Source organism: Martes martes, assembly GCF_963455335.1.
Source record: "Martes martes genome assembly, chromosome: 17".
In the NCBI taxonomy this organism is placed as follows: Eukaryota; Metazoa; Chordata; class Mammalia; order Carnivora; family Mustelidae; genus Martes; species Martes martes.
The window spans coordinates 45,090,954-45,118,668 of NC_137905.1; the positions used below are offsets into that span (position 1 = coordinate 45,090,954).

The following is a 27,715-nucleotide window of genomic DNA, read 5'->3' on the forward strand; positions in this document are numbered from 1 at the left end:
ATTGTCTGCCCCACTGTCCCAGCCATGGCAGGGAGTTCTGTGAGTGCCTTGGGGCCCTGGGGCTGGGGGTCGTGGACTCAAGGATGTTCGGGAATAGGGGAGGGATTAGGCCTGCCTGAGGTCTCATGTTTGAAAGGAGAAAGGGGGTGTTGGGGTGTGCCAGGAGGTGTCTGGGCTGTGGCTCTTGGGTTGACCCAACCCAACCCAATGTTCCCATCTGCTCTTGGACTCTCTCTGTTCCGTGGATTCTCTCTGTTTCTGTCCCCACCTCTGCCTGGCTCTGACTCTCTCTCTCCTTTCTCTCTGTGGCCTTTCTTCTCAGCGATTCTGCTGGTGCGGGTCCTGACCGTTTTTTCCCTGGGGCTAACCCATCTGTCTCTGTCATGTGCGTCCCTGGTTCCCTTGGATCTCCCCGCCACTGGTCCTGCAGAACGTGCCCCACAAGACCTCACTGCCCGAGGGCATCCGAGTGGGAACTGTTATGAGGATCCGTGGTGTCATCCCAGAAAAGGCTGGCAGGTGAGACCCCAGGCCCACGTGGTAAGGATGGGACAAGCTGACCTGACTCTTTCCAGTCCAGACTCAAGGGAGCCAGAGCCACCTATGTCCACCAGGGTCTTGGAATCCTCAGGGTGTCACTGACTTTCTGGAATCTCATGTCTTCACTGATTTGTCCCATGGCTGTGTGCAAGCTGGGGTCCCTATGTGTCCTGGGAATCTGGGGGATCCAAGGTTGTCTCAGGGTTCCTCCCTGTAGTCCTGTGACTCCCAGTCTGAATCCCCAGGAACTCTGGAAACATGTCCAGTGATCTGGAGGTGCCCCGAGCATCTGGGAAACCCAAGACATCCTGGTTTGGGAACTGTGGGATTTCTGGGAATCTATGGTGCCAGGAATAATAGGGTTCGTGGTATTGTTCCTAGCCCTTAGGAATGGGGAGCACCCTGGCCATTGGCACCATGATTCATGGCAACTCTTAGAAGCTTTGGAAATGAGGGGGACCCAAGCCATAGCACCGTGATCTTCGTGTAGGTGGATGTGTGTCCAGGGTCCCCACAAGTTTTTGGATGCCCTGAAATTGGTTGTAGCCACCAGTCCACAGTCCTCCTTCTGTGGTTTTAATATTCTCAGTTCTCAGTAAATTTGTATGTCCTGCCCCCGAGAGTCCCGTCCATCGGTTCTTGATCTTGATTTGGTGGTTCTCGGCCTCTGACGGTATATCTCTCACCGCCCCCCATCCGCAACTACCAGGTTCTATGTGAACCTGCTGTGCAGCGAGGCCCCAGGGAGTGAGGCCGCCCTGCATTTCAATCCCCGCCTGGATCAGTCCACGGTGGTCTTCAACACCCTGGAGCAGGGCACCTGGGGCCAAGAGGAGCGTGGCTCAGGCATTCCCTTCCAGCACGGGCAGCCTTTCGAAGTGTTCCTTATTGCCACGGAAGAAGGCTTCAAGGTGGGTCCCCGCTACCCACAGGCGTGGAAGCCAGGGAGGCTGTTGGTGGAGGGGGCAGAGGTGTGACCATGCGGGGCCACGGGCAGGGGTTTTCCGCGTCCCTCTTCTTCCCCTGGTGCATCCCCACTAGTGTCAGAAGGCCGGGGTGCGGCAGCGACAAGGACCAGCGCGCAAGAGCCAAGTGCTCAGAGGGAGCACTTGGTGTCCCTAGCGGGGCAGCGGGGCCCGGTTTTCTCCCCGACAGTGTGAGACCGAGGCTCTGGGGCAGGGGCAAGGCTGGATCGGGTGATAGGCCGAGAAACACGCGCCCGCGGGCCGGTCCCCGCCGCCAGTGGGCGCGGCAGGCACACGGCGCGGGTCGGAGTCGGGAGGGACCCCCGTCCCCGCAGGCGGCCTCGGGCACTGCAGCGCGCACCCCGCGTCCCCGCAGGCGGTGGTCGGCGACTCGGAGTACCACCACTTCCGCTACCGGATCCCGCCGGCGCGCGTGCGCCTCTTGGAGGTGGGCGGGGACCTGCAGCTGGATTCCGTGAAGATCTACTGAGCAACCCCCCTCCCCCGAGGGGCTGGGGGCTCTGGGGTCCGGGAATGGCAAATAAAGTTTCAGCCCACGTCGGTGCGCCTGCTCCGTGTCTGTGTCTCCTGCGTCCAGACGCGGAAAGCAGGTTCAGAGAGGGGAAGACTCTAAGGGTCCCACAGCGATTCCGCGGCGGGGGCGGGGTGCGGGACCCCCTGTGGGGGGCCGGTGTGTGGCTGGGCGGGCTCTGCAGGGGCGCGATCGGGTGGGGCTGTGTCTGGGGTCGTCTTCCAGCCGCGCTGGGCAGAGCAGCCCAGGGCAGTGCGGGTGGGGGGACCTGATGGGGTTCGGAGCGGGCGCAAGCTCCGCCTGGCGCCCCGTCTGCGTAGCAACGGAGCTGGGTGTGCGTGCATCTGCACACAGGGATTGCGAGTCCCCACACGCCTGGTCCCTTGGAGAGCCCGAGGTGGCGGCGACGCGGCCTGGGACCGGTGTGGGTGCGGGGAGCCGGCTGGCGCGGGGTGGGGCCGGACAGCGCACGGGGCGTCGCCGGCTTCCCAGCTGTCCCCGAGTCGGGACGGGCCCCCGCCCGTGCGCCCCGGGGCAGACGCGCACTGGAGCGGCATCTCCCGGCGAAGCAGACAGGGGACAGGACTATCGGGCCTCTGGGTCCCCGCTGCGGGCACGCGCCCCATTCCCACACTTCTTCCACCTGGGTTTCTGGACGGCGCCGGCCGCCGGCCACCGACTCCCTGCCCGAGTAGCAACTGGGTGGGATAGGGGTAGTTTGCTCCCCCACACAGACGCCCAGTTGCCCCCACCGCTAGGTGGTGGTTTTCTAGTCGGTGGGCTGTCTGGGTCTCCACTCTGCTGCGGCCTGTCCCTCAACCGCGGGATGGAGCTCCGGCCCGGCCGACTGCGTTCCAGCGCGGGGTGTTGGGCTGGGGTTCCGAGCTCGGGACAGTCCGGGCCACGCCCCAGACAGATTTGCCTCACCCGGAGCCCGCGCCAAGGGTGACAGGCCTCCCACTTCCTGGCCTGCTTGGGTCGTGCTGTCTTCACAAGCATATGCGCAATTAAGTTCAGACTGCTCCCGACCTCACACGAAGCAGAGGGTAGGGTCTGAGCCTTTTAAGGACCCATTTTCTGCCCCTCGAGATCCTTTAGGGGAAACCACCCCACTATCGAGCCCTTGAGACCTTATCTCTGGGTGGGCTGTGTAAGGAAGGGTCTCCTCTCGAAGTTGCAGAGTGACGAAGTCTGAATTCCCTAGTTCCCGGGGCTCGTTGTTGAATGACTTGGTATTTATTTTTATTGACGTGTCAAGTACTTGTAATTAACAAAAATTTGTGACTCTTCTGCGAAGGCCCACTTAGGTATGTGAATAAAAATCTGTTTCAAAAAAAAAAGCCTGCACAAAAATTTGTGTAGAGATAACACATACGTATGGAACAAATTTCAAACGTATACAGTGGAAAGAGAGAGCAGTCATTGGCACTTTAAAGGTGGCGGGGGTCCTTGGATTAGATGGTGTGATCCATCCCTGTTCAGTTTCAAAAAATTTTTATTTTATGAAACTTCAACAGATTTTTTTTTTTTAAGTAGGCTCTACTCCTGTCGTGGAGCCCGATGCTGTTTTGAACTCAGAGCCCTGAGATCCAGACCTGAGCTCAAATCAAAAGTCAGATGCTTAACCCACTGAGCCACCCAGGCACCCTACCACTGGTTATCTTTTTTGACACATGGGCCATCTAGAAGGCTATTGTTTAATTTCCACATATTTGTAGATTTCCTAATTTTTTTTAAGTGATTGGTTTCTAACTCAATTTCATTAAGGTTGGAGAATATACTTGGTTTGATTTCAGTTTGTGTGATTTTATTATGACTTATTTTATGGCCTTATTTTATGACCTAGTGTGGAGAATTCTCCAAGTGTACTTGACAATAGCGTGTGTTCTGCTTTTGTTTGGTGGAAAGTTACCTGGCAGTTCAGACTGGTTGATCACGTCTATGTCTTTTCTGTCCTTACTAATTTCTGTCTGGTTGTTCTTTCAATTAGAGAGAGGGGTGTTGTAACGTGTTACTGCTCAGTGGTCTATTTGTCGTGTATTTTGGGGTCTGTCATTAGTATGCATTTTTATTTGATACATATATTTGCTATATATGTATATGTGTGTATATATCTGATGTGTTGTCCCTTTTGTCGCTATGAACTGTCCTCTTTGTCTCTAGTACAATTTCTTCAAGTAGGCTCCGTGCCCAAGATGGGGCTTGAACTCATGACCCTGAGGTCAAGAGTTACATGCGCTACTCACTGAGCCAGTCAGGCACCCCTCTAGTGCAATTTAATATTTTTATTTTTTAAAAAAATATTTATTTATTTATCTGATAGAGAGAGAGAGTGCCAGTCCATGTGCGAGCTAGAGGAGAGGCAGTGGGGGAGGGAGAGGGAGAGAGCATCTGAAGCCGACTCGAAGCTGAGGACCAGTTGGACTCTGGCTGGAACCCTCCACTGTGACGTCGTGACCTAAGCTGAAACCAAGAGTTAGAAGCTCAATCACCTGAGCCACCCAGGCGCCCCTATTACCATTTCTTTTACCATCTATTGTATCTGAGTAATTCTGTCCTTCTTACTCTTTTATGGTTATTGTTGATATAGTGCATCTTTTTTTTTTTTAAAGATGTTTATTTACTTACTTGACAGAGTGAGATCACAAGTAGGTAGAGAGAGAGGGGAAGCAGGCTTCCCGCCAAGCAGAGAGCCCCATGTGGGACTCGATACCAGGGCCCTGAGATCACGACCCGAGCCAAAGGCAGAGGCTTAACCCACTGAGCCACCCAGGCGCCCCAATATGGTATATCTTTTAAAAGTTTATTTATTCAAGTAATGTCTACACCTGACGTGGGGCTCGAACTCATGACCCTGAGATCAAGGGTCACACGCTTCTCAGACGGGGCCAGCCAGGCAGCCCCATGGTATATCTTTTCTCATCCTTTTACTTTCAGATTATTGGTGTCAAAGATCTAAAGTGTGTCTTTTGGGGCGCCTGGGTGGCTCAGTCATTAAGTGTCTGCCTTCAGTTCAGGTCACGATCCCAGGGTCCTGGGATCGAGACTTGCATCAGGCTCCTTGCTTGCTGGGAAGCATGCTTCTTCCTTTCCCACTCCCCCTGCTTGTGTTCCCTCTCTCACTATGCCTAAAATCTTCTTTAAATTTTTAAAAAAATAAAGTGTGTCTTTTATAGACAGCATTTACTGGATCTTGCTCTCTAATTCAGTCTGAGAGTATGTTACTAATGGATTGTTTCATAATCAATTACCCCATAACTTAGCACTGTAACATTTTAATGATCTTACACAGTTTCTGAAGTTAGGATCCAGGAGTGGCTTAGAGAGGTGGTTGTGGCTCTGATTTTCCACAGAGTTATGTTCAAACCGTCTGTGGAGTTGCAGTCATTAGAAGGAAGCTTTTGAGGACGCCTGGGTGGCTCAGCTGCTTAAGCATCTGCCTTTGGCTTAGGTCATGATCCCAGGGTCCTGGGGTTGCGTCCTGTGTCGGGCTCTCTCCTTAGTGAGGAGTCTGTTTCCCCTTCTGCCTGTCACTCCCCCTCTCTTTCTCTGTCAGATAAATAAATAAATAAAATCTGAAAGAAAGAAAGAAAGAAAGAGAAAGAAAGAAAGGAGGAAGGAAAATTTCATAAACTCTGGCTGTGGCCAAACCCATTGCCCGGTTGAGTAGGGCTCCCAGGCTAAGAATAGGTTGTCCATTTTTAAATAGCTGAAAACAATAAAAAGGAGAATATTTCCTCACACTAAAAACTATATGGAATTCAAATCTCAATGTCCATAACTCAGGTTTTTTGTGTTTTTTTTTAAAGATTTTATTTATTTATTTGACAGACAGAGATCACAAGTAGGCAGAGAGGCAGGCAGAGAGAGAGGAGGAAGCAGTCTCCCTGCTGAGCAGAGAGCCCGATGCAGGGCTCGATCCCAGGACCCTGGGATCATGACCCGAGCCGAAGGCAGAGGCTTTAACCCACTGAGCCACCCAGGCGCCCACGGATGTTCATTTTTAACAATTTTTTATATTGTAGATTAAAAATTTTTTTTAAAGTAATCTCTACACCCAACGTGGGGCTCAAATTCACAACCATGAGATCAAGGGTCACATGCTCCACCAACCAAGCTGGCCAGGTGCCCCTGGTTGGATGTTTAGATGGATGGATGTTTGGAAAGACTGATGGATGTTGAGATGGATGAACGGACAATGTATGATTGAATCAAGGAAGCAAGGAACAGTGAGGGAGGTGAATGGAGTCATGGACACTCACGAGACACCCACAGGCATTTTATTAGGGGCTTAGAAGGGAGTCCTGTGGGATCTTTTCCTCTGTGTTCCCAAGGGTTATGGCCCCAGGGAATAGATCAGACTTGGACATAGGACAAGGTGATGTCACCCTTGATCTCCAGCACGTCCACATTCTGGAAGGCCGAAAGGCGATGGGAAAAGTCGAAGAGATGCTGGCCGTTGGCGTAAACCTTGAAACGATCCAGGCCACAGCGGATGGACAGCTGCAGGGAGAAGGCAGGCTTGAGGCTGGGGCCAGGGCAGAAGTTTTAGAGGGAAGGGGGGTGGTGGGAAGGGGACCCCAGACTCACATCAAAGAACTGCCCAGGACCAAAGGGGTTGTAGGAGATCTTCTTGTCCTCGGATCCCCAGGAACCATTCAGACAGCTGTTCCGAACCACGAGACCCTCAGTCAGGCGAGGGTTAATGTGCAGAGCCAGGTCCCCTGAGGATCCCACCATGAAGTTGATGACAAAGCTGAAGGCAGAGAGGGAAGGAGGCAGGAGTCAGATGGGGGCCAGTGCCTGGTTCTCCAAGGGAGAAGGGGACTGCGGTCCCGCCTCCTGGGTCTGAGGGAGGAAGGGGGCTGAGGATTCCCACCGCGGTCTAGATTGTATACCTCTTGCCCATGGGGGGTATGGAACCCTTGATTATGATGGTTCTTCGGGCTGTAAGCCCTCCTTGCAAGTTCTTCCTAAATGGCACAGGCTGTGGGAGAAGACCATGAGGTCCTATCATCTCTCAGGTCACCAGAAGCCAGGCAGGGACAAATTTACAGAGAGGGGTGCCCACTCCCAGGAAGTGTCCCCAGCCCCCAGCCCCTCCCCACTCTGGCCACCAACTCCACCCTCTCCCTACCTCCCAACCCAACACCCTCCGCCCACTCGATTTCCCACGCTCTCAGGGCCACCAGGGGTCAGGGCCCCCTACCCACCACCTGCTTCCCCACAAACTGCCCACCACAGAGGCCAAAACTCCCACAGGACACTTTACCGGGTTGAAGATTGGCGGTCCTTCCATGGTCTGTGAAGTGAGGAAGGGGAGAGATTATTCTATGACGTTCCACAAATATTTACGGCACACTGACTACATGCAGGCATGCCTCTGGGTGCTGGATGGGTACGACTGACACCCCTCTACTTCTCTCCACCCCCCCCCCAAATGGCCCCACAACCTTCCCACTTACAGGCAGCTGACTTGGCTGTTGGTGGGTATGTCCAGGACCCTACACAGACAGATGGAAGGCAGGACTGGTGAAGGGGACTGGGGGTCCTTCGGCTGCCCCAAGACCTCCTCACGTCACCAAACCCCCACCAAGAGGAGAAACCCACCGCCCATCAGCAGGTACTTACTGGGTACGCTGGAGTTCCCATGGGTATCTGTGGACACAGAGGCAATGTGTGAAGGGAGGCTGGCTATGAGGGAGACCCCTGACTGGGGCCAGGAGGGCGTCAAGGCTGCCTGTCCAGGGCAGCCCCACCACCCCTGTCCGAGGGAACTCGGGGGGTCAAAGAGGAGCACCAGGTAGCTTAAGAATGGAGAGGAACGGGGCGCCTGGGTGGCTCAGTGGGTTGAAGCCTCTGCCTTCGGTTCGGGTCATGATCCCAGGGTCCTGGGATCGAGCCCCGAATCCTGCTCTCTGCTCAGCAGGGAGCCTGCTTCCCTTCCCCTCTCTCTGCCTACTTGTGATCTCTGTCTGTCAATAAATAAATAAATAAAATCTTTAAAAAAAAAAAAAAGAATGGAGAGGAACTTGCTGTGCTTAGGGAACTCCAGTGAGCAGGGACACTCACTTTGGCCCTTTAGGGCAGGCCTGGTAAATTCTATTTGCCTCCCTTATCCCACTTCGTCCTGCCCAGGAGCCCTCATCCGCCTCAGCCTGGAAGCTTCCACAAAGCGTAGGCTCCTCAGAACGTCTTCCCAGCCCACACCACAGATACCCCCCGCTCACCTCACCCCTGGTCAGGATTTGCCCTTCACTCTCGGTGCGCAGCGCTGGGGCCGTGAAGAGTCCTGCCTCTCCCAGGTGGGCCTCAGGCTCTCTCAGTCTGCGTGTGTCTCTGTTTCTGTTTCTCTGCCTCTCCCTGTCTCTGTCTCTGTGTCTCTCTCGGCCTCAGCTTCTCACAGGTGTGGGCCGGAAACCCGCCCCCCCATAACTTATATCCACTCGTTCTCTCTGTTCCCTCCTCTTTCCAATGAACTCCTTTCTGCCTTGGCTTCCATTTTAAGCCAGCGATTCCAAAGGGCCTTCCCAAATAGCCTTATTGTCATGTTTCTTGTTTAAATGTGTGGATGAGGGACGACAGTAAGATGAACACCCGCAGGCCCATGGCCAGCTCACGGGTGAAGACATTTTTGTCGTTCCCTCATCCGGGGGTCAGAAGGACCCCCCGCCCCAGCACAGAACCTCCCCCCATCCACCTACATTTAATCCGTGGCTCTGCCACTTCCCAGCTCCATGACTGTGGCCGGTTATTGAAGCTGTCTGTGCCTCAGTTCCCACATCTGTCCAGTGGGCCTGAGGATCATCAGAGCGTGAAGGTGGGGGGGGGCCTTACAGATTGGGTAGTGCAGCACACCCAGCTGAAGGCCATGGCGGGAGTCTGGAGTTTGGGCTTCTCTGAGGGCTCTGTGGCTGTTTTGGTGGCCTTTTGTTCACCGTGGCCCTGGGAGTGGGGTTTCTAGGTGGCCGGATGTGTTTCCGCTCTCGGTCATTTCCAGGGGAGTGTGGGCCGGTCCCCAGCCTCACCAGCAGTTGTTGTGTGCCTTTCTCTGGGAGGCTTTTCCCGCGGGTGTGGAGACCAGTAGCTCATTGTGACTGGAAGTGAGATTCTCCATGACTACCCATGTTAGGCAGCTGCTCCTGAACTTGCTGGCCCGCAGTTCCTGTGGCTTTTGTCCCTTCTTATCTTGGTTTTCTGACTCAGCTTCCTCCTCCTCCAGGAAGCCCTTCCCTTGCACTCCTCAAACCTCCAGTCTGTCGCCAGACCGATCCCCCATCCTCCATCCGCCCACCGCCCGGGCCCTAACCACATGCAGCCAACACCATCTGGTGAATTGTCTGTCTTTCCAGTGGACGGAGTCGGGTGCCTGCGGGGTCTGTGGCCCAGCCAGCAGAGGGGCCAGCACAGAGCAGGAGTTCTGGACACAGAGGAACGTGGGACTGGATTAAGGAAGGAAGCGTGTGCATAAGAGAGGGAGCCGTCACGCACCTGGCCTGGGGGCGGGTTGCCACCAATGAAGTTGATCGATTGAAGCTCTAGGTCTCCGTCCACCTGCAGGTGCGTGACCATCTGTAGAGGGAGCCGGTGCCCAAACTCGTAGAAGGGATTTCCATTTACCACCACCTGGAGGGCAGGGGTAATGTCAGAATCAGCAGCCATGACTTTGGGAAGGCAGACACAGGAGGTAGGGAACAGCGATCATTTTCACTTGCACTTTGGTCTTGGAAGGAAGCTGGATAGCCACAGAGTCAGGAACCCTGGAGTCCACAGGTGAGAGGCCAAGCCAGGGTCAAAAGTCAGCTCACAGATGGGCGGACGGAAGAGAACAGAGAATTTAGTCAGGGTAGCGGTTGGGAAAGGATCAAGTTGGAGTCCTGGTTTTGGCACCAAATGAGCTTGAGCTGAGTCTAGCTCTGACATGTGGGCTGTCTGACCTCAGGGAAGTCACTTCACCTCCCTGGGCCTCTGTTTCCCCATCTGTAACATGGAGGCTGGCTCCGGGATTGTTGGGAACATTAAAACCCAGCCAGGTATGTCGAAGGTGTTCTGGAAATCCTCTTTAGAGCCTTGCCTAATCATCTTATCCTTTTTTTTTTTTTTAAGATTTTATTTATTTATGTGCGCGAAAGAGAGAAAGAGAGAGAGGGAGTGAGAGAAAGCATGGGCAGGGGCAGAGGAGAGGGAGCAGCAGACTCCCCGCTGAGCAGGGAGCACCATGTGGGGCTTGATCCCAAGACGCTGGGATTACAATCTGAGCTAAAGGCTGACGCTTAACCAACTGAACCACCCAGACACCTCTCAGCTCATGTCTCAATCTCAGAGTTATGAGTTCAAGCCCCATCTGGACTCCACGCTGGGTGTGGAGCCTACTTAAGAAAGTAAAAAAGGGGGCGCCTGGGTGGCTCAGTCATTAGGCATCTGTCTTCAGCTCAGTTCATGATCCCAAGGTCCTGGGATGGAGCCCCGCATGGGGGGGGGGGATCTCTGCTCAGCAGGGAGCCTGCCTCCACCGCCCCCCCGCCCTCTGCCTGCCTGTCTACTTGTGATCTCTGTCTGTCAAATAAATAAATAAAATCTTTAAAAAAGAAAAAGAAAAAAGAAATCACTTTAAAAAAATTTTTAGGGGCGCCTGGGTGGCTCAGTGAGTTAAAGCCTCTGCATTCGGCTCAGGTCATGATCCCAGGGTCCTAGGATCAAGTCCCGCATCGGGCTCTCTGCTCAGCGGGGAGCCTGCTTCCTCCTCTCTCTCTCTGCCTGCCTCTCTGCCTACTTGTGATCTCTATCTGTCAAGTACATAAATAAAATCTTTTTAAAAAAAATTTTTTTTTAAAAATAGCAAAAGTACTCATTTTGCAAGAACACGGAGGAACAAGGTGAGACACATGAAACGTTAGAAGGCTGTCTGCCGTGGAGGAAGAGGAATGAGAAACAAGAGGAAAAATGATTTTTTTTTTAAGATTTTATTTATGTACTTGACAGATAGAGATCACAAGTAGGCAGAGAGGCAGGCAGAGAGAGAGGAGGAAGCAGGCTCCCCGCGGAGCAGAGAGCCCAATGTGGGGCTCGATCCAGGACCCTGAGATCATGACCTGAGCGGAAGGCAGAGGCTTTAACCCACTGAGCCACCCAGGCGCCCCGAAAATAATTTTTTTAAGGAGAAAAATGTTTTAATAGGCAGGAAAGAAGGAAAAGAAAAAAGTGAGGTAGGAAAGGTGGTGGGGAAAGGGAAGAAGGGAGGGGAGAGGGGCGGGGAACAAGGAGCTGGAGAGAGGCAGGGAGGGGCGGCAGGAGGAGGGGGAGGGACAGATGGAAGAAAAGGAGGGAGGAGGGAGGAGGGGAGGCCCCGCCCCCGAGCTCGGACCTTGTAGTGCTCCGCCAGGACCATGAACACCAGCTCGAAGGCCGCGCCCTTGCGGAAGGGCATGCTCCTTTTCTTCTCCTCGCTGCCCCACTTGCCGCCCTGCTGCGAGTTGAAGACCACCTTGTCCCAGCCGTCAAAGCGGGGATTGAAGTGTAAGGCAATGTCCGCTCCCGCGTGCGGCCCTGCCACGAAGTTCACGGAGAACCTGGCGGGACAGGAAGGGCTATGCCCCTGGCCCCATCTGCCTGCGCATGGGGCCCTCCTCCGGGAAGCCCTCTCTGATCTATGGTGTTCCAAGGTCCCTGAACAGTTCTCTGAACTGGGCGGGAGGGGGATGGGAGGACCAGGAAAATAGGGGCAACACGCGTAGGCCCTGCGATGCAAGAGAGGAGGGGGTGGGCCGTGCTCCTGAAGTCCGGGAGGCAGATTTCTTCAGCAACACTTTCCCTCTCTCCCTTTCCTTATCAGCCCACTGCCACCCAGCCTCTCCCAACTTGGCAACTGGGACTCCTGCATTTCCCTATTCACCATGGGCCAGTGGTCCTAGGAACCCTACACGTATCCGGTCAGGTCACTCTGCTGCCACCCTGCCCCACAGGCCACTCCCCACTTGTAGCCAGGGGGACCTAAGGAACAGCCAAATCTGAGCACCACTCATGCCTCCCCTCAGGCCAGCAACCCAGAAGTTATTCTAACTGGGCAAATACACACCTGCCTCAGGGCCTTTGCACTGGCTGTTCTTGCTACCAGCCTCTACTCCCAGACTCCTTCCCCTCCCCTCCCTTGGGTCTTTGCTGAAGTGTTTGCTTCCCAGAGAGGCCTTCCTGGTCTACCTTATTTATTTACTTATTTATTTAGAAAAGATTTTATTTATTATTTATTTGACAGAGATCACAAGTAGGCAGAGAGGCAGGCAGAGAGGAGGAAGCAGGCTCCCTGCTGAGCAGAGAGCCCGATGAGATGGATGAGATGCGATGAGATGGATGAGATGCGGGGCTCCATCCCAGGACCCGGAGATCACAACCAGAGCCAAAGGCAGAGGCTCAACCCACTGAGCCACCCAGGCACCCCTGGTCTACCCTATTTAAAGGGACAGTGCTACACCCCTACCTCCCCTGCATCCACTCCCCATCTCCTTGCCCTATTTATTTGTCTCCATAGCACTTAGCACCACCGGACCCTGTCTATTTGATTTTTATCTTTCATCTCTCCTCTCTACTAGGCTATCAACTCCATGTGGGCAGAGAGCTTTGCCCTGGTGACTGCTCTGTCCCCAGGGGCTGGGCACATAGTGGGCCCTAAGTAAGCAAAAAAACAATGAATAAAGAAATGGCAGTGCCAGAGGAAGCCTGGGTGGCTCAGTCCGTTAAGTGCACGCCTGTGGCTCAGATCGTGATCCCGGGGTTCTGGGATTGAGCCCTGCATCAGGCTCCCTGTTCCACAGGGAGTCTGCTTCTCCCTCTCCCACTGCCCCTCCCCGCTGCTTGTGCTCTCTCTCACTATCTTTCTCTCTCAAATAAATAAATAAAATTAAAGAGAAAAAAAAAAGAAAGAAAGCAAGAAAAAAGAAAACAAAAACCCCAACAGTGCCTTGAGGTCAGTTCAATTGTCATCACCACCTTAAGGCCATAAAAAAAATGCTAAGTCTTAATTTTAATGCTTACTTTCCAGTTCTCCATGTTTTACACATCGAATCCCTGAAATAGTGCCATCTTACATATGGGAAAAGAAAGCACAGAGAGGTTTTCCCACTCACGCAATTGCACAGTCACACAACTGACTGGCTCTGAGCTCTGATCCGAATTCATGCTATCACACCCATCATTTCCAATCCGACATCCCAACTCTTGGGCTGCTTCTGGTGGTGATCTCCCTGACTGCCCTTCCCCCTTGGCTGGTCACCAAGCCCTGGATGTCCCAGGCTCAGGCTGGTCTTTGGCCACTGGATACAGTGTCCCAGAGCCGCCATCCCCAGTAGGGTGGAGGAAAGGAAGAAGTCCTCCTGCATTAGGGATGGGAGCCCCTCTTTGTCCCCCTGCCTTGTCTGGAGTTAGGGGAGCGCCTTACCTCTTCATGTGCTCGCTGGCCACTCCTTGGATGTACACAGACATTCCCACACTGAGACCGCCCGGGATGGGCTTGTTGTAGGGCAGAGTCTGTGAAAAGGGACTGGTGAGCCTTTCCCCCTCATTGAGAAGCTCCCCACTCTTATTATCGAGGGAGAAGACGCTAGGGGTGAAGGGTCAGCGTGAAGATGAAGACGGCCAAGAGTCAGGGATGGACATAAATAGCCCGAGGGTCAGGGTGGGAGCAAATCAGGCTTCAGGGTGAGTATTGGCTAAGTCAGACCCCAGGGTGGGGGTGGGGCTTCTCAGGATCAGGGTGAGAGTAAATTGGTGTGTGAGGGTCAGGGTGGAGCTAAGCTGGGACCCATGGTCAGGTCCTGGGTCACCATCTTACCGGATTGTAAGTGGGCTGGTAGCCAGGTGCAGGGACATAGGCCATCTTGAGAGGCTGGGCTGGTGGCTCGTCCCGGAAGAGATGCACCAGCGGGCAATGCGGGCAGATGGCAGGAGGCGGGCGGCTCTTATACCTGAGGGAAAGGGAGTGGCTGGCAGGGCAGGGTCCATGGGTCCCTCTTCTGGGCATCCCAGGCTCACATCTTTTTCTAGGGCAGCCCGTTGTGTCCCTTCTGTTGCTAGCCTCCCTGGCCACCAGCTAGAACCCAGATCCTCTCGGCTAGGCTGGGAGGTGGGGGCGGCTGGGGGGAGGGGGCTACACTTTAGGTCCTTCTGCAAAGAGGAAGTGCTAGTGAACTTCGGCCCTGCCAGGGCCTTATCAGAGCCCATAAAATCCTGCCCAGGCCTTTGTTAACAGAGGGAGGGTACGACCAGGAGGGCTGGGCAGGGCAAGGCTGCAGGAGTGGCCCACAACAGATGGGCAACGGAAGGAAGTGAAAGCAGGGAGGGACGGGTGCTCTGGACAGCCCTAGGAACTGGGAAAGGGCCTACACTTACTGCACGCCCACTACTTGTCCAATCCACGTACATCAGATTGTAGGTATAGTGGTTTAGGTCATCATTTCTGGAGCCAGAGGTTCTGGGTTCAAATCTTGCCTTGACCACCTCCTGGCTGTTTCATCTTGGCTCAGTACCTTAGCCTCAATTTCCCCATTTGCCCTTCTGAAAAATGGGGGTTCTAGTAGTATCAACCTCATAGAGGCCTGGAAAGGAATCACTAAGATAATAAATGCGCAGAACAGGACTTGGCGTACAGAAGGCACTAAATTAATCCTTGGCCTCTTGCACTCATTCCAAACATAAACCCAGGAGGTTCGGATTATATATGGACATGAAAACCTGAAGTTTAAGACACGAGGCAGGGGTGCCTGGCTGGCTCAGCTGGTAGAGCACGTGACCCCTTAATCTCAGGGTGGTGAGTTCAAGCCCCACCTTGAGCCTGGAGCCTACTTAAAATAACAAAGAAAAGAAAAAGAAATGAGGCAGTTGGCCCAAGACTGGGTAGCAGTGGAACTCTAGCCAGACTCGGGCGTCAGCTCCCACCAGGCTGTGCAGTGAGTGGGTGCCAGGCAGGGTGAACACCGCCCTCACGCCTGGAGCAGGCAGGGAGACCATCTGGAGCCTTCCGGCCGGGAGGCAGCTGCCAGACTTTTTATGGGCCCTGGCCCGTCCACCGCCAGCTCTGAATGGGCGTCGCCTGCACGGCTCCCGTGCTCATTGGTCAAATCTCCATCCCCAACCTTCTGCGCAGCTGCGGTCCCTGGGCGCTCCCAGGGACTTCGCAGCTCCTTTCTGCCTCTGATTTTTTCAGTGAAGACACCGGGTTTGTTAAGTTGCTTTATTGTTAAGTTGCTTTATTATTCGGGTGAAGATTAAGGCCCTGGGCATGAGGAAATCAGAATTAGGTTAGAAACTGGGAGATCAAGGGAGAAGGCACCAGGCGACCATCTTTACTAACTCTCCTTCTCTAGGGATGAGGAAATGGGCGTGAGGTGGGAGGTGGCCAGGCCCTGGGCCTCGGTGGCTCTCAGAGCTTGGAGAAGGTGACGTTCTTCAGTTCCTTTTTCTCCACTGCAGCCTGGACAGACTTAACGATGTCCTGGGTTTGCAGCATGCTCATATTCCAGGTAGCCTGGATGAAGAGAATGGAGAGCAATGGCAGGGGCGGGGAAAGGTTGGGACTGGGCCAATGAAAAACAGGGAAGAGAAAGCAGTGCACCAATCAGAGGACAAGGCCTGCAGAAAGGTTGCTGGGCCCTGATTGGTCGCTCTGGGACCAGAGAGGGCCTGTGATTGGCTGGGCGCAAAGCCTTACCGCGTAATTGAGGCCCTCGGCTACCGAATGGTTGCGGGAGTAGACCAGGTTGATCTTGGTGCTCTGTACCGCCACGGGGCTCTTGGTGGAAATCTCGGCCGCCAGAGTGAAGGCTGCATCAAGCATCTGCACCTCGTCTGGGAACACCCGGCTGCGGATGAAGGGAATCCGTCGTGGGGGAGAGCGGGGAGGCGGCCATCTGCCAAGGAGTCTCACCACCCCCCCATGAGTAAGTGGCCAGTCACAGCAGAAAGCAGAAAACCGCCCAGTGAAATGAACCAATCAGAGCAGGGCCCTGGACTGCAGCTTGAAGAATTGACCCCCCAGATAAAGTCAGCCTCCATGTAATCCCGTGAGGGTACACGGGGACCCAGAAAGCTCAGCCCAGGTTGCCCCTTAACTCTGAAACAGCGCAGGCCGCGTCTCCTACCTGACCAGCCCACTGCCCAGGGCCTCATCAGCCATCATCTTGCGACAAGTGAAGGCCAGCTCGTTGACCAGGCTGCAAGAGGGCAGGGCAGGTCAGGGGACCGCAGTCATCCTGGATCCAGGAGATGCGCTGCAGTCCCCTCCCTGGCTCTTCCACCCACCTCTGGTTTCCGATGACTTTGGGCAGTCTCTGCAGCGTTCCCACGTCAGCCGCCAAACCTATGTCCACCTCCTGGGGGGGGGGCATGATGTCACTGGGTGATGTCAGTTTGTGCCTAATACTGCCTCCCACCATGCAACCTCAGTGCCAGTGAAATCCAGCATCTCCTGCAGCGGCTCCACGCCCACCTCAGAGACTGCCCCCCCAAACACCCCATTTCGTTGTCATCCTTCAGCCCAGAACACAGCCCACTTCCCAATACCTCTGCCTTCCCAACTCCTTGACGTCAGTCACATGTCCTGAGGGAAGCCCTCCAGCCCTCCCTGTCTGACCCCCACTGCCTCTACAGGCTCCCTCCTGCTTTGGGTCCTCCCCAGCACGGATCCCGGCAGCAACCCCAACTTCCTCCTCACCCCCATACCTTTACTCACTCCAAACCCCACGTGGACTGCATGGCCTGCTCTTCCCTTCCTTCATGGCCAAAGTGCTTTTTTTTTTTTTTTTTTCTTTTTAAAGATGTATTTATTTATTTGAGAGAGAGAGAGAGAGCCGGGGGAACGGCACGGGGAGAGGGAGAATCCCAAGCAGATCCCCCCACCCCCCACTGAATGTGGAGCCCGATGCATGGAGCTCGATCTCATGACCCTGAGCCAAAATCAAGTTGGATGCTTAACCAACTGAGCCCCCCACCAGGCACCCCCAAAGTGTTACTTTTTAAGGCTCAATTCTGACTAACTCTTCCACGAGGCCCTTGCTTCTCACCCTCACTCTCACCCTTACCCCCTTAACCTGTTCTTTTGCAGCTCTACCTCCCCTCGCCCCACCCCCACCTGCCACACATTGCCCACCTCTAAACAGGATCTGAGGAAGGAGCGCAGGAGGAGGGCTCACCTTCACCTGGAAGAAAGCATCCTGGGCACAGTACCGGATGTCACAAGCAGTGATGAGGTCCACGCCTGCAAGGGGGAGGTCAGGGGCATTGACCAACCACAAGGACCAGCCCCTCCTCCCAGATGATGGGGTTGCACCTCTGGGCGGGGTTTAACTAGCAGCTGATCTGAGGCTGGAGGTCCCTGGCTGAGGCGGACAGGCAGCAGCCAGCCGAAAGGCACCCAGCTACACCGGGTGCCCGGATGGGTGGTGGGTTGCTCAGACTCACCTGCACCAACGCAAGCCCCATGGATGGCGGCGATCACGGGCTTCGGGCACTGCAAGGGGGGGCAGGAAGGGTGGGGTCAGAGCTGGTCCAGGAAGGATGGATAGGGTTTGGGGGTGTGTGTGCCCCAACAGCCCCCCAGAGAACCTTCTCGATGACACTGAAGGTCTCTTGGTATTTGCTGATGAGGCTACGGAGGTACCAGCTGGTGCGGGCTACATCATCTCCTTGGGGCTGCAGGATTTCCGAAGCCATGTCCATAAGGTCGATACCTGGTGGGGAGGCATGAGGAGGTTCACATAGCCTCCCAGGCACCCCTTTCCCCTGCCGCCCCCACTGCCCCAACTAGAGGTCAGAACTGACTTAGCAGATTTGAACCCCCAAACCACCACAGTGGAGAAAGGTGTTCACGCAGGATCTAGCAAGGGATAGCATATGGTGTGTGAAATAAACAAAAGCTAATATTTATAGGGTCATTACTCACTTTATCCTCCCTATAGGCCTATGAGGTGGGTCCTATTACTATCTCTATTTTACTGGGGGCAGACTGAGGCATGTGACCTTTAAGTTACTTGCTCGACAAGGTCACACTGGCTTGGGAGCACTGGCACTGGGGTTTTAAGCCCAGAACCATGCACTGGCTCCAGAGGTCATGCTTTTCACCATCACACCAGGCGGCAGAGGCGACAAGTGTTTGGGCATGAGTCCATGGTGGTAACATTTCGTCAGGAAGACTGGAGATGGAGCAATTTCTGTGGGCTCCAACTGCAAGACGATCTCAAATCTAACCTTTCCTCCACTAATCATTCTCCAGGAATCTGTACTCTGGCTGAAATAGTTTCGCCTGGTCTCCCTGCTCCCAGCCCTGCCCTGACTGTTGCCCACACGCAGCCAAACAAACTGGTGAGCACGTCAGGGCCTCCTTCGCTTCCCTCCCATCTCACTCACTTGGAAGAAGATACAAGATACGTGCCAAAACCTTACCAGCCCTCATGAACACCATTCCCAGCCTGTTGCTTTGGGCACACAGGCCTCCAACTGCTGTGCCAACACGACCACACAGTCCCTTCCCAGGGTTTTGTTTTTCTACCTACAGCTCTCTCTGCCTAGAAGAGTCCCTCCCCCAGTGGTGGTCAGAAGACTGACTCCAGGGGCACCTGGGGGGCTCAGTCGGTTAAGCGTCTGCCTTCAGCTCAGGTCATGATCTCAGGGTCCTGGGTTCAAAACGAGCATCAGGCTCCCTGCTCAGCGGGGAGGAGTCTGCTTGTCCCTCTCCCCCCTGCGCCTCCCCACCTGCTTGTGCTCTCTCTGTCAAATAAATAAATAAATAAATAAAATCTAAAAAAAAAAAAAGAAGACTGAATCCATCAGGCCACAGCTCAAAGGTCACCTCCCTTGGCGAGGCCCACTCAGGGTACCCTGGCTATGGAGCGGCCCTATCACCCTCTACCTCCCTCTGTGTCTTATCTTGGTCACTGCCCTCTCCTTATCATATAATTGTGTGCTTAACTCATTTAGTGCCTGTCTCCCCCTCTAGAATGTGAGCCCTCTCTAAAAATACCTCTATGTGCTCTAAATATCTCTGAACATGTGCTCTCTCTCCATACCTCTAAATGCTCCAGACCTCATTCATAATCCTCGGAGTGGAGTTCCGTCTCTCTGTCCACTACTGCATCCCCAGTGCCTAAACAGAGCCTAGCGTTGGTCTGGTGGTGACAAGTGCTGGAAGAAAATTACAGCAGGGAGTGGAGTGTGTTGGGGTGTGTATGTGTAGCAATGGCTGTCGCGGTATAAAATGGGGTGGTCAGGGGGGCATTTGGGGGGCTCAGGCAGTTGAGGGACTGACTCATGGTTTCGGCCCAGGTCAAGATCTCAGGGTCTTATGATTCCACCCTGCAGCGCTGGGCTGGGCACTGAGCATGGAATCTGCTTGGGACTGTCTCTCCCTCTGCCCCTCCCCCTTGCTCTCTTTCTAGAATAAATCAATCAATCTTAAAAAAATAATAATAAGTGGGGTGGTCAGGGGCCATCTCCCTGAAAAAGTGACTTTTTTAAAAGAGAGAGTGTGTGCATGAGCAGGGGTGGGTGGGATGGGGGAGGTGGAGGGGCAGAGGGAGGGGGAGAGAACCTTCAGCAGGCTCCATACTTAGCATGGCGCCTGATGAGGGGCCCCCATCTCACAACCCTGAGATCATGACCTGAGCCAAATCTGAGAGTTGGATGCTTAACTGACTGAGCCACTCAGGCACACCTGAAAAAATGAGTTTTGAGTAAAGATCTGAAGAAGGAGAGGGAAGGAGATACAGAGATATCTGGGATCAGGGAGTTCCAAATGTCAGGAAGAGCCAGTGCAAAGGCCCTGTGGTAGGAATGCCCCTGGTCCGTATGAGGAACGTGGAGGAGGCGGGGACCTAGGTGACCAGGCAGACCGTGTGGGGCCTCATGTTCCAGGGGGTGGACTTTGGCTTTTACTCTGAGGGAGATCTTGCTATGAGAGGGTTCTGAGCAGAATCATCCACCATTTTCTTCCTCTTGGAGTTAATCATTCTTATCCTTTTGCCTCTGAACAATGCTATCTGGCAAACCTGAAAAACCATTCCCACATGTGGCCACGTCCCAGTCCTCTGGGGGCTCCCCGGCCTCCACAGCTTGTTTAAGTAAGAGAGACCTGAGGAATTCCGGCTCAGGGTAGAGCTGAATTTCCATGAAGTAAATATGGGTAAGACAGGACTCCCCTGTGTGACCTTGGCCAGGCCACTTCGTCCTCTGGGCCTTGAGTTTCTTTTCCGGAAAATGAGGGCAAAACCCTCCCGAGAGCCAATGGAGATGCAAGGACTGGAGGAGACAGAGCCCCAGAGGCCCTTCTCTCCGTGCCTGTCATGTCCTGGCATCACAGTTACTGTTGCTATGCGCCCCATTTCAGCAGAAGCCAGAACCTCCCAGATCAGCCCACCGGCATCTGCCAGCTTCCACAGCATGTTTGTGAAGCCTGCGTGACTCAAGGGGACCCACGGTGGTGGGGGGGCTCCCAGAACCCAGCGAGGCACCTTGCGACACCTCCTTTCACTGGCTTCTCCGGTTGACCCACCCCACCCATCCCTGCACACACCCGGCTTTTGCAACCCCTTGAGATAAAGGACCAGACTGTGGTCCTAGATGTCCTCTCTCCCAGGTAAGAACGGCTCACTTCAGGGCGCTGGGTGGCTTCATCATTTAAGCATCTCTCTGCTTTTCTTCCGCTCAGGTCATGATCTCAGGGTCCTTGGATTGAGCCCCGCATGGGGCTCCTTGCTCAGCAGGGAGTCTGCTTCACCCTCTGCCTGCCACCCCCCATGCTTGTGCACGTTCTCTCCATCTCTCTCAAATAAATAAATAAAAAAAAAAGTCCCCCATCTGGCTCCCCTGGGAACCTCTAAATGCTCCAGATCTCATTCATAATCCTATTCTAACTAATAACAGCTACATCAACAAAAGTCCTACACGTTTTAGGGGCACTTGGGGGGCTCAGGCGGTTAAGCATCTGACTCTTGATTTCAGCTCAGGTCATGATCTCAGGGTAGTGAGATCGAGCCCCACATTGGGCTCTGTGCTCAGTGGGGAGCCTGCTTGAGATTCTCTCTCTCTCCCTCTGTCCTGCTTCTGTTCTCACAAGCATTCTCTCTCTCTCTCTCTCCCTCACCAAAAAAAAAAAAAATCAGCTCTGCCATTTCCCATCTGTGAGAACCGGGCAAGTTTCTTCACACATAAAATAAGGGATGATAATTGCACTTGTCTGGAAGGGCTCCGGGGAGAATTAATTAATATGTGAACCATGTCCAGACACTCTGCAGATATTAAATAACTGTGGGCTACTTCCCTTTTTTTTTTCCCTTAATTAGTGGTTCCATTCTATCGTTGGAACTACTAATTACATTGAGTTTCTTCTTTCTGGCCTTGAGAGCTTTGCTGTTGGAAATGGAACCAGATAGCTACGACCAGCCGGGAGCTAGAAAGTGAGGGCCCCAGGCCTGGCACCGCCACTGCTGTAGCCCCATCTTTCGCTTTTCAGGCATAAGTGCCATGAGGACGAGGGCCGAGAACCAGGGCCCACTTGCCTGTTTTCTAGGTCACTGGCACTCAGAAAGGGGCTAGCACTGGAGTGTTTCTGGCACAAAGGAACAAAATCAACAAAAGGAGAATGGAGAGGGGGTAGAAAGTAAACACGGGGGGCGCCTAGGTGGCTCAGTGGGTTAAAGCCTCTGCCTTTGGCTCAGGTCATGATCCCAGGGTCCTGGGATCGAGCCCCACATCGGGCTCTTTGCTCAGCGGGGAGCCTGCATCCCCCCCCATCTCTCTGCCTGCCTCTCTGTGATCTCTGTGAAATAAATAAATAAAATCTTAAAAAAAAAAAAAAAGGAAAGTAAACACAGGACATGTAAAGAAGTTAACAGGGGAAACAACCAGAAATAGATTGTTTACGTGTGTCTTCCCCACTGGGCTGGCAACCTCCATGAAGCCAGGGCCTGGGACTGCCTCAGTCACCACTGAGTCCTCTCCCTCTGGCTCTCCCCCAGCTGGTGCTCTCTCTTGCTCACTCTCTCTTGCAAATAAATAAGAAAATCTTGAGAAAAAAAGAATCATTTATTTATCTTGGGGGGGTGGTGGAGAAAGGGCATGAGCTCAAGGGGCAGAGAGAGAGGCAGAAGGAAATCTCAAGCACACTCTGTACTGAGGTTGGAGCCCCAGCATGGGACTCGATCTTATGACCCTGAGAGCACGACCAGAGCTGAAACCGAGAGTCAGACCCTTAATGGACGGTGCCACCCAAGCGCCCTGTGAATTGGCTGTTTTTAAAATTTCTAGATTGAGGGGAGGCTGGAAGTTGTGTTTGCAGAACCAGAAAAGATTCCAGGGTGACCCTTGCTGCTGGAAAGTGAGGGGAAAATTCCAGAAAAGAGAGAGCCAGAGAGGGGAGCCCCAAATTCTGTGGACAACCTCTGCCCAAGTATCGTGTTAACCCATGAACCATGCATGCAGCCCAGCAAGAGATTTGAAAACTGATTTGATGGGGCACCTGGGTGGCTTAGTGGTTGAGGCCTCTGCCTTCACTTGGGTCATGATCTCAGGGTCCTGGGATCGAGCCCCGCATCGGGCTCTCTGCTCAGCGGGGAGCCTGCTTCCCCCTCTCTGTCTGCCTCTCTGCCTACTTGTGATCTCTCTCTCTCTGTCAAATAAATAAATAAAATCTTTTTAAAAAAACAAACTGATTCGAGTGGCATGTGGGTGGCTCAGTGGGTTGAGCCTCTGCCTTCGGGTCGGGTCATGATCTCAGGGTCCTGGGATCAAGCACCACGTCGGGCTCTCTGCTCAGCAAGGAGCCTGCTTCCCCCCACCCCGCCCCGCCTGCCTCTCTGCCTGTTTATGATCTCTGTCTGTCCAATAAATAAATAAAATCTTAAAAAAAATAAAAATAAAAACTAAAAACTGATTTCAACTAAGCTGCTAAAACAGGAAACTCAGCATTCTTTGGAGGTACAGCATAGCACCCAGAGTTTCCACAGCATCCTTCCATATCCTAATAACCGGGATACAGTCCAAATTTATTCCAAATGCAAACAAACAGAAGAATGAGGCTCAGTCTTTCAAGAGAAAAGATAATGCACCGAGACTGACCCCAAGGTGACCCAGATGTTGGAGTCAGGAGGCAAAGGTTTTAAAGCAGTGGTTAGAACAATGACGCAAAGAGAAATATGCTCGTGATACATAACAAGCCATGGAACTTCAGGAGAGAAATAGCAAATACAAAAAAAGAACCAAATGGAAATTTGAGAAACAAAATCTACAGTATCTGAAATTTTAAAAATCGCTAGATGGGCTTCCCAGTAGCATAAAGATGACAAAGGATTCAGTGAATGTGGTCAATGGAAATGATCCAGTCTGAAGACTGTGGGACAATTAAAAATTCGAACAGACATGTAATTGGAAATCAGTTTGTGTGTGTTGAGTAATTATATGAAAGCACATTATTTTAGTACACTTTAGTGACATTTATTTTATTTATTTATTTTTTAAAATTTTATTTATTTGACAGACAGAGATCACAAGTAGGCAGAGAGGCAGGTAGAGAGAAAGGGGGAAGCAGGCTCCCCGCTGAGCAGAGAGCCCAATGCGGGGCTTGATCCCAAGACCCTGAGATCATGACCTGAGCCGAAGGCAGAGGCTTTAACCCACTGAGCCACCCAGGTGCCCCACTTTAGTGACATTTAAAAACAAAACAAAACAGGGGTGCCTGGGTTGCTCAGCCAGTTAAGCGTCTGCCTTTGGCTTGGGTCATGATAGAGCCCCACTTCGGGCTCTCTGCTCACCGGAGAGGCTGTTTCTCCCTCTCCCTCTGTGCCTTCTCCATCTCAAACAAATAAATAAAATCTTTTAAAAAAAACACCAAAAAAACAAAAAAACAGACTGAGAGGTTAAGGGCCTTGGCCAAGGCCATGGATCAGCTTTCAAAGTCCATCATCCTGTAATGTTCTGTTGGACTCACTTTGGTATTTGAATGTTTTAAATTAAAAAAAAAAAAAAAAAAAGATAAAAGTGTTAGTTCGAAGCTGGTTGAAACCCTAGTTAAGAAGCATTGCTCTATTTCCAGGAGCAGGGGAGACTAGTAGAGGCGGGGGTGGAGAGTACCCAGTACCTGCAGTGAACAATTTTCCTGCACCAGAGATCACCACAGCCCGACAGTCGGGGTCTTGTGCTATCTTGTTGAAGCACTCCACCATTTCTCTGGGAAGGGGCAAGAAGAGAAAGGCTGTGTCTTGGAAGGGTATCCCCTGCCCTCATGTCACCTGCCCCCTACACTCCACCCCTACCCATTTTCTCAGCCCCTGCCTCCTCCTGCAGGCAGGCCTCCGTGATTTGCAGGCCCTACCTCCAGAAGGCTCTGTTCATGGCATTCCTCTTCTCAGGCCGGTTTAGCTGCACATGCAGGATGTGTTTCTGAGCAGCTGTCACCCGAAGGGACTCATAGTTGTGGTCTGGCGCGTCTCTGGGGGCTGCTTGAGCAATGGAGCTCAAGGGGCGAAGGCTAAGGCTGAGACCTGGCAGGGTGGGAGCCATCACTCCTGGGGAGACAAAGGAAAGAAGAGTCTTTCATGACCTCAGGTAGGGGGACACAGTGCTTTCAAGAGCTGAAGGCACACACATTTCCCCTCACTGATGTCAGACTGGGGAACGCAGGTCCCTACGAAACCTCAGGTTAGGGGGGATACAAGCTTTCAGATTAGGAGTGCACTTATCAGTGGCCTCAGTGTGAAGACTCCTTTAGACCCTTGATCATGGGACTGACCCCACATTGGGAACACTAAACTGTCAGCAACCCAACTGTAAGACACAGGCTCACAGAATTAGGGAGTTCTTTGGTTGGGAGCATATGCACCCCAGTGTTAAGGTGGTCAGACCGGGTCCCGGGACAGGCCTCCCCATCCTAAGGTGGCTATGGCAGCACTACAGAGCAATGGACTTCCAGAGGTCGAGGTGACTCACGTCGTATCAGCAGGCTCCGGAGACTGCGGGACACCGCCATCGCTGCCGCCATTGCAAACTAGTAGCCAAAGGTACTAACCCGAGAGACAGGAAGAAGCCAAGGGGGCGGGTACGACGCCACCATGTTTGGCGAGGGCACGGACGCCGCAGCTTGATAGCGGTGACGCCCGTCTTTCCGCCATCTTTACTAAGGGTAACCGGAAATACCCTTCCTGGTCCGCTGACCGCGGCTTAGCAATGTGCCTTTTTCCCCAGTAGGAACCTGGCCCATTATTGTTGCGGGACATTTCGTCACAGCGCTGTTTTATAATGGTGGAAAAATTGGAGACAGCTGAAATGCTCAAAGATATAATGGCAGAATTACTGCAACCAATGTGAATTTTGTCACATGCGCTTATACCTTGTTAACGGAAAAGAAAAAAATTCTCCGGTACTGTTTACCCCTGTAAGGCAATGAAAATATAGAGGAGTCCACATTGTGCGCTCTCTGTGTAATCTGTTTGAATTCTCACACCACCAAGAGGTCGTACTATTTTTTGTTTTGTCCGGAGGAAACTGGAGGTTGGGGGAGGGAAAGTCATTAGCTCAAGGTTATCTGGGCTTCAGGAGTGCTGAAGAAGGGATTTCTGTGGCTCTGAAGTTCACGTTCTTAAAATAATTTCTTTAAAAAGTAAAACTATGTTGGAAAAAGCCAGTTAACCCAAGAGCATTGAAAGTGCCCTAAAATTGCTTAAGTATGCTCTTTAGGGAGAAGTGCACCAAGGTGAACAGAGACCTCCTGCGAATGGGATTCTAAGAAATACCTTGCCTTCTTGTGTCGTAGACTGTAAGCTCTTTTGGAAAAGACCCAGTAACTTACATCGGCAGAGAGCTGTTTTTAGTTATCCATACAATGGGAAGCTCTGAAGCCACTGTGTAGACGCCAACACATGAGAGGAACAATTTTAAATTTCTCAAACTCACAACCCCAAGATCCAAAGTCACACTCTCTACCAATTAAGCCAGCCAGGTGCCCGAAGAGAAGTGAAGGACGTACATTTACCATGATCTGTTGGTGTTAAAAAGATGGTTACATATGGCTGTTTGTGCATAGAATATAGTACATACATAGAGGGTATCTGGAAGGAGATTCAAAACTGCTGACAAGGGATGAAAACTGGGTGCTGGGAAGCAAAAATGGGAATATTTTCTTACGCCCATGACTGGCTTGAAAACAAATCCTAGAGGATTTAAAGGTTTATGGCTGTAAGGTGACTCTTGTTTCTCCTTTCCAGAGGTTGTTTGAAACTTACCCTGGCGAATCAGTTTCTTCATTCCATAAATGCCATGTGACTTCAGATGTGAATAATCCGAGTTCAAAAACTTCACAATAAATTCAAGTGGGTTTTTTCTAAGATTTTTTTTTTAAGATTTTATTTGACAGAGATCATAAGTAGGCAGAGAGACAGGCAGAGAAAGGGGGGGAAGAAGGCTCCCCACTGAGCAGAGAGCCCAATGGAGGGCTCGATCCCAGGAACCTGAGATCATGATCTGAGCAGAAGGCAGAAGCTTAACCCACTGAGACATCCAGGCGCCCCCTTTTCTAAGATTTTTAAAAATGTATTTATTTGAGAGAAAGAGAGAGAGCACAAGAGCAGGGTGAGGGGCAGAGGGAAGCAGACACCCCACTGAGCAGAGAGCCTGATGAGGAGCTTGATCCTGGCTGGGATCATTACCCAAGCCGAAGGCAGACGCTTAAACTGAGCTTAAGAAATCTCAACACCAGGGGCACCTGGGTGGCTCAGTCGTTGAGCGTCTGCCTTTGGCTCAGGTCATGATCCTAGCCACCTGGGATGGAGCCCCGCATTGGGCTCCCTGCTTGGCGGGAAGCCTGCTTCTCCCTCTCCCACTCCCCCTGCTTCTGTTCCCTCTGTCAAATCAATAAATAAAATCTTTAAAAGAAAGAAAAAGAAAGCTCTACACCCAATGTGGACATCAAACTCACGACCCAGAGCTCGAGTCACCCGCTCCACGGACTGAGCCAGCCAGGTGTCTCAATGAGTTTTCAGGAGCACATACAGTCAACGGTCCTCACTTGTTCTCTGCAGCAGACTGCCTCTTCCTTCCAGCGTGAGTCAAGAAGGTTCTTAAAGCAGGCTCCTTCCACCTACAGTCTCCCATGCCCCACCCCGACCATATACACAAGTTCCCATCTACCACAATTGCAGAGTATTACATTGCAAAACGTTCCTTTTTTTTTTTTTTTTTTTTTAATATTTTACTTGACAGACACTGGGAGAAAGGGAACACAAGGTGGCGGGGTGTGAGAGGGAGAAGCAGGCTGGAGAGGGAACACAAGCAGGGGCAATGGGAGAGGGAGAAGCAGGCTTCCTGCCAAGCAGGGAGCCTAATACAGAGCACTGATCCCAAGACCGTGAGATCATGACCAGAGCTGAAGGGAGACTGAGCCACCAGGGACCCCCCAGCATGGAACCCAACGCTGGGCTTGAACTCACAACACCCTGCGACCAAGACTTAAGATCAAGGCTTCTTGGTGTCTTAACCAGATGCCCCAAATTATCAGGCACCCTGAATTATCTTTTAACTCAGCAATTCCACTGCTAGGAATTTACCTCCAGATCAGTTATCAGGGAAGTTGGCTTGAGGCATTTGCATACATAGCAGTACTGTTTACAGTAGCAAACTAGATTTTACTTTCAAGAACAGGGAAAGGGAA

At 52.6% G+C, this 27,715-nt stretch overlaps 3 protein-coding genes across 3 annotated transcripts; 1 reads left to right on the top strand and 2 right to left on the bottom strand.

Moving 5' to 3' along the window:
• On the top strand, positions 1–2,074 carry LOC308358687 (galectin-7-like). Its single transcript, XM_080829052.1, has 4 exons — positions 1–39; positions 431–519; positions 1,250–1,451; positions 1,882–2,074. The coding sequence occupies exons 1-4, from the start codon at positions 25–27 to the stop codon at positions 1,993–1,995; spliced, it is 420 nt and encodes a 139-aa protein (XP_080685178.1). The 5' UTR covers positions 1–24; the 3' UTR covers positions 1,996–2,074.
• Positions 2,075–5,842: 3,768 nt separating this feature from the next.
• On the bottom strand, positions 5,843–14,373 carry LGALS4 (galectin 4). Its single transcript, XM_080829091.1, has 10 exons — positions 13,862–14,373; positions 13,469–13,557; positions 11,402–11,606; positions 9,529–9,663; positions 7,669–7,695; positions 7,503–7,541; positions 7,310–7,339; positions 6,936–7,024; positions 6,628–6,793; positions 5,843–6,540 (listed from the first exon to the last, which is right to left on the bottom strand). The coding sequence occupies exons 1-10, from the start codon at positions 14,048–14,050 to the stop codon at positions 6,394–6,396; spliced, it is 1,116 nt and encodes a 371-aa protein (XP_080685217.1). The 5' UTR covers positions 14,051–14,373; the 3' UTR covers positions 5,843–6,393.
• An 872-nt stretch (positions 14,374–15,245) lies between these two features.
• ECH1 (enoyl-CoA hydratase 1) lies at positions 15,246–27,102 on the bottom strand. The gene is made up of 10 exons (XM_080827923.1): positions 25,000–27,102; positions 24,386–24,578; positions 24,152–24,240; positions 17,629–17,753; positions 17,485–17,533; positions 17,217–17,281; positions 16,327–16,397; positions 16,167–16,238; positions 15,737–15,887; positions 15,246–15,553 (listed from the first exon to the last, which is right to left on the bottom strand). Exons 1-10 carry the CDS (start codon positions 25,049–25,051, stop codon positions 15,449–15,451), a joined length of 972 nt encoding a protein of 323 aa, XP_080684049.1. The 5' UTR covers positions 25,052–27,102; the 3' UTR covers positions 15,246–15,448.
• Between the last annotated feature and the right edge of the window lie 613 nt (positions 27,103–27,715).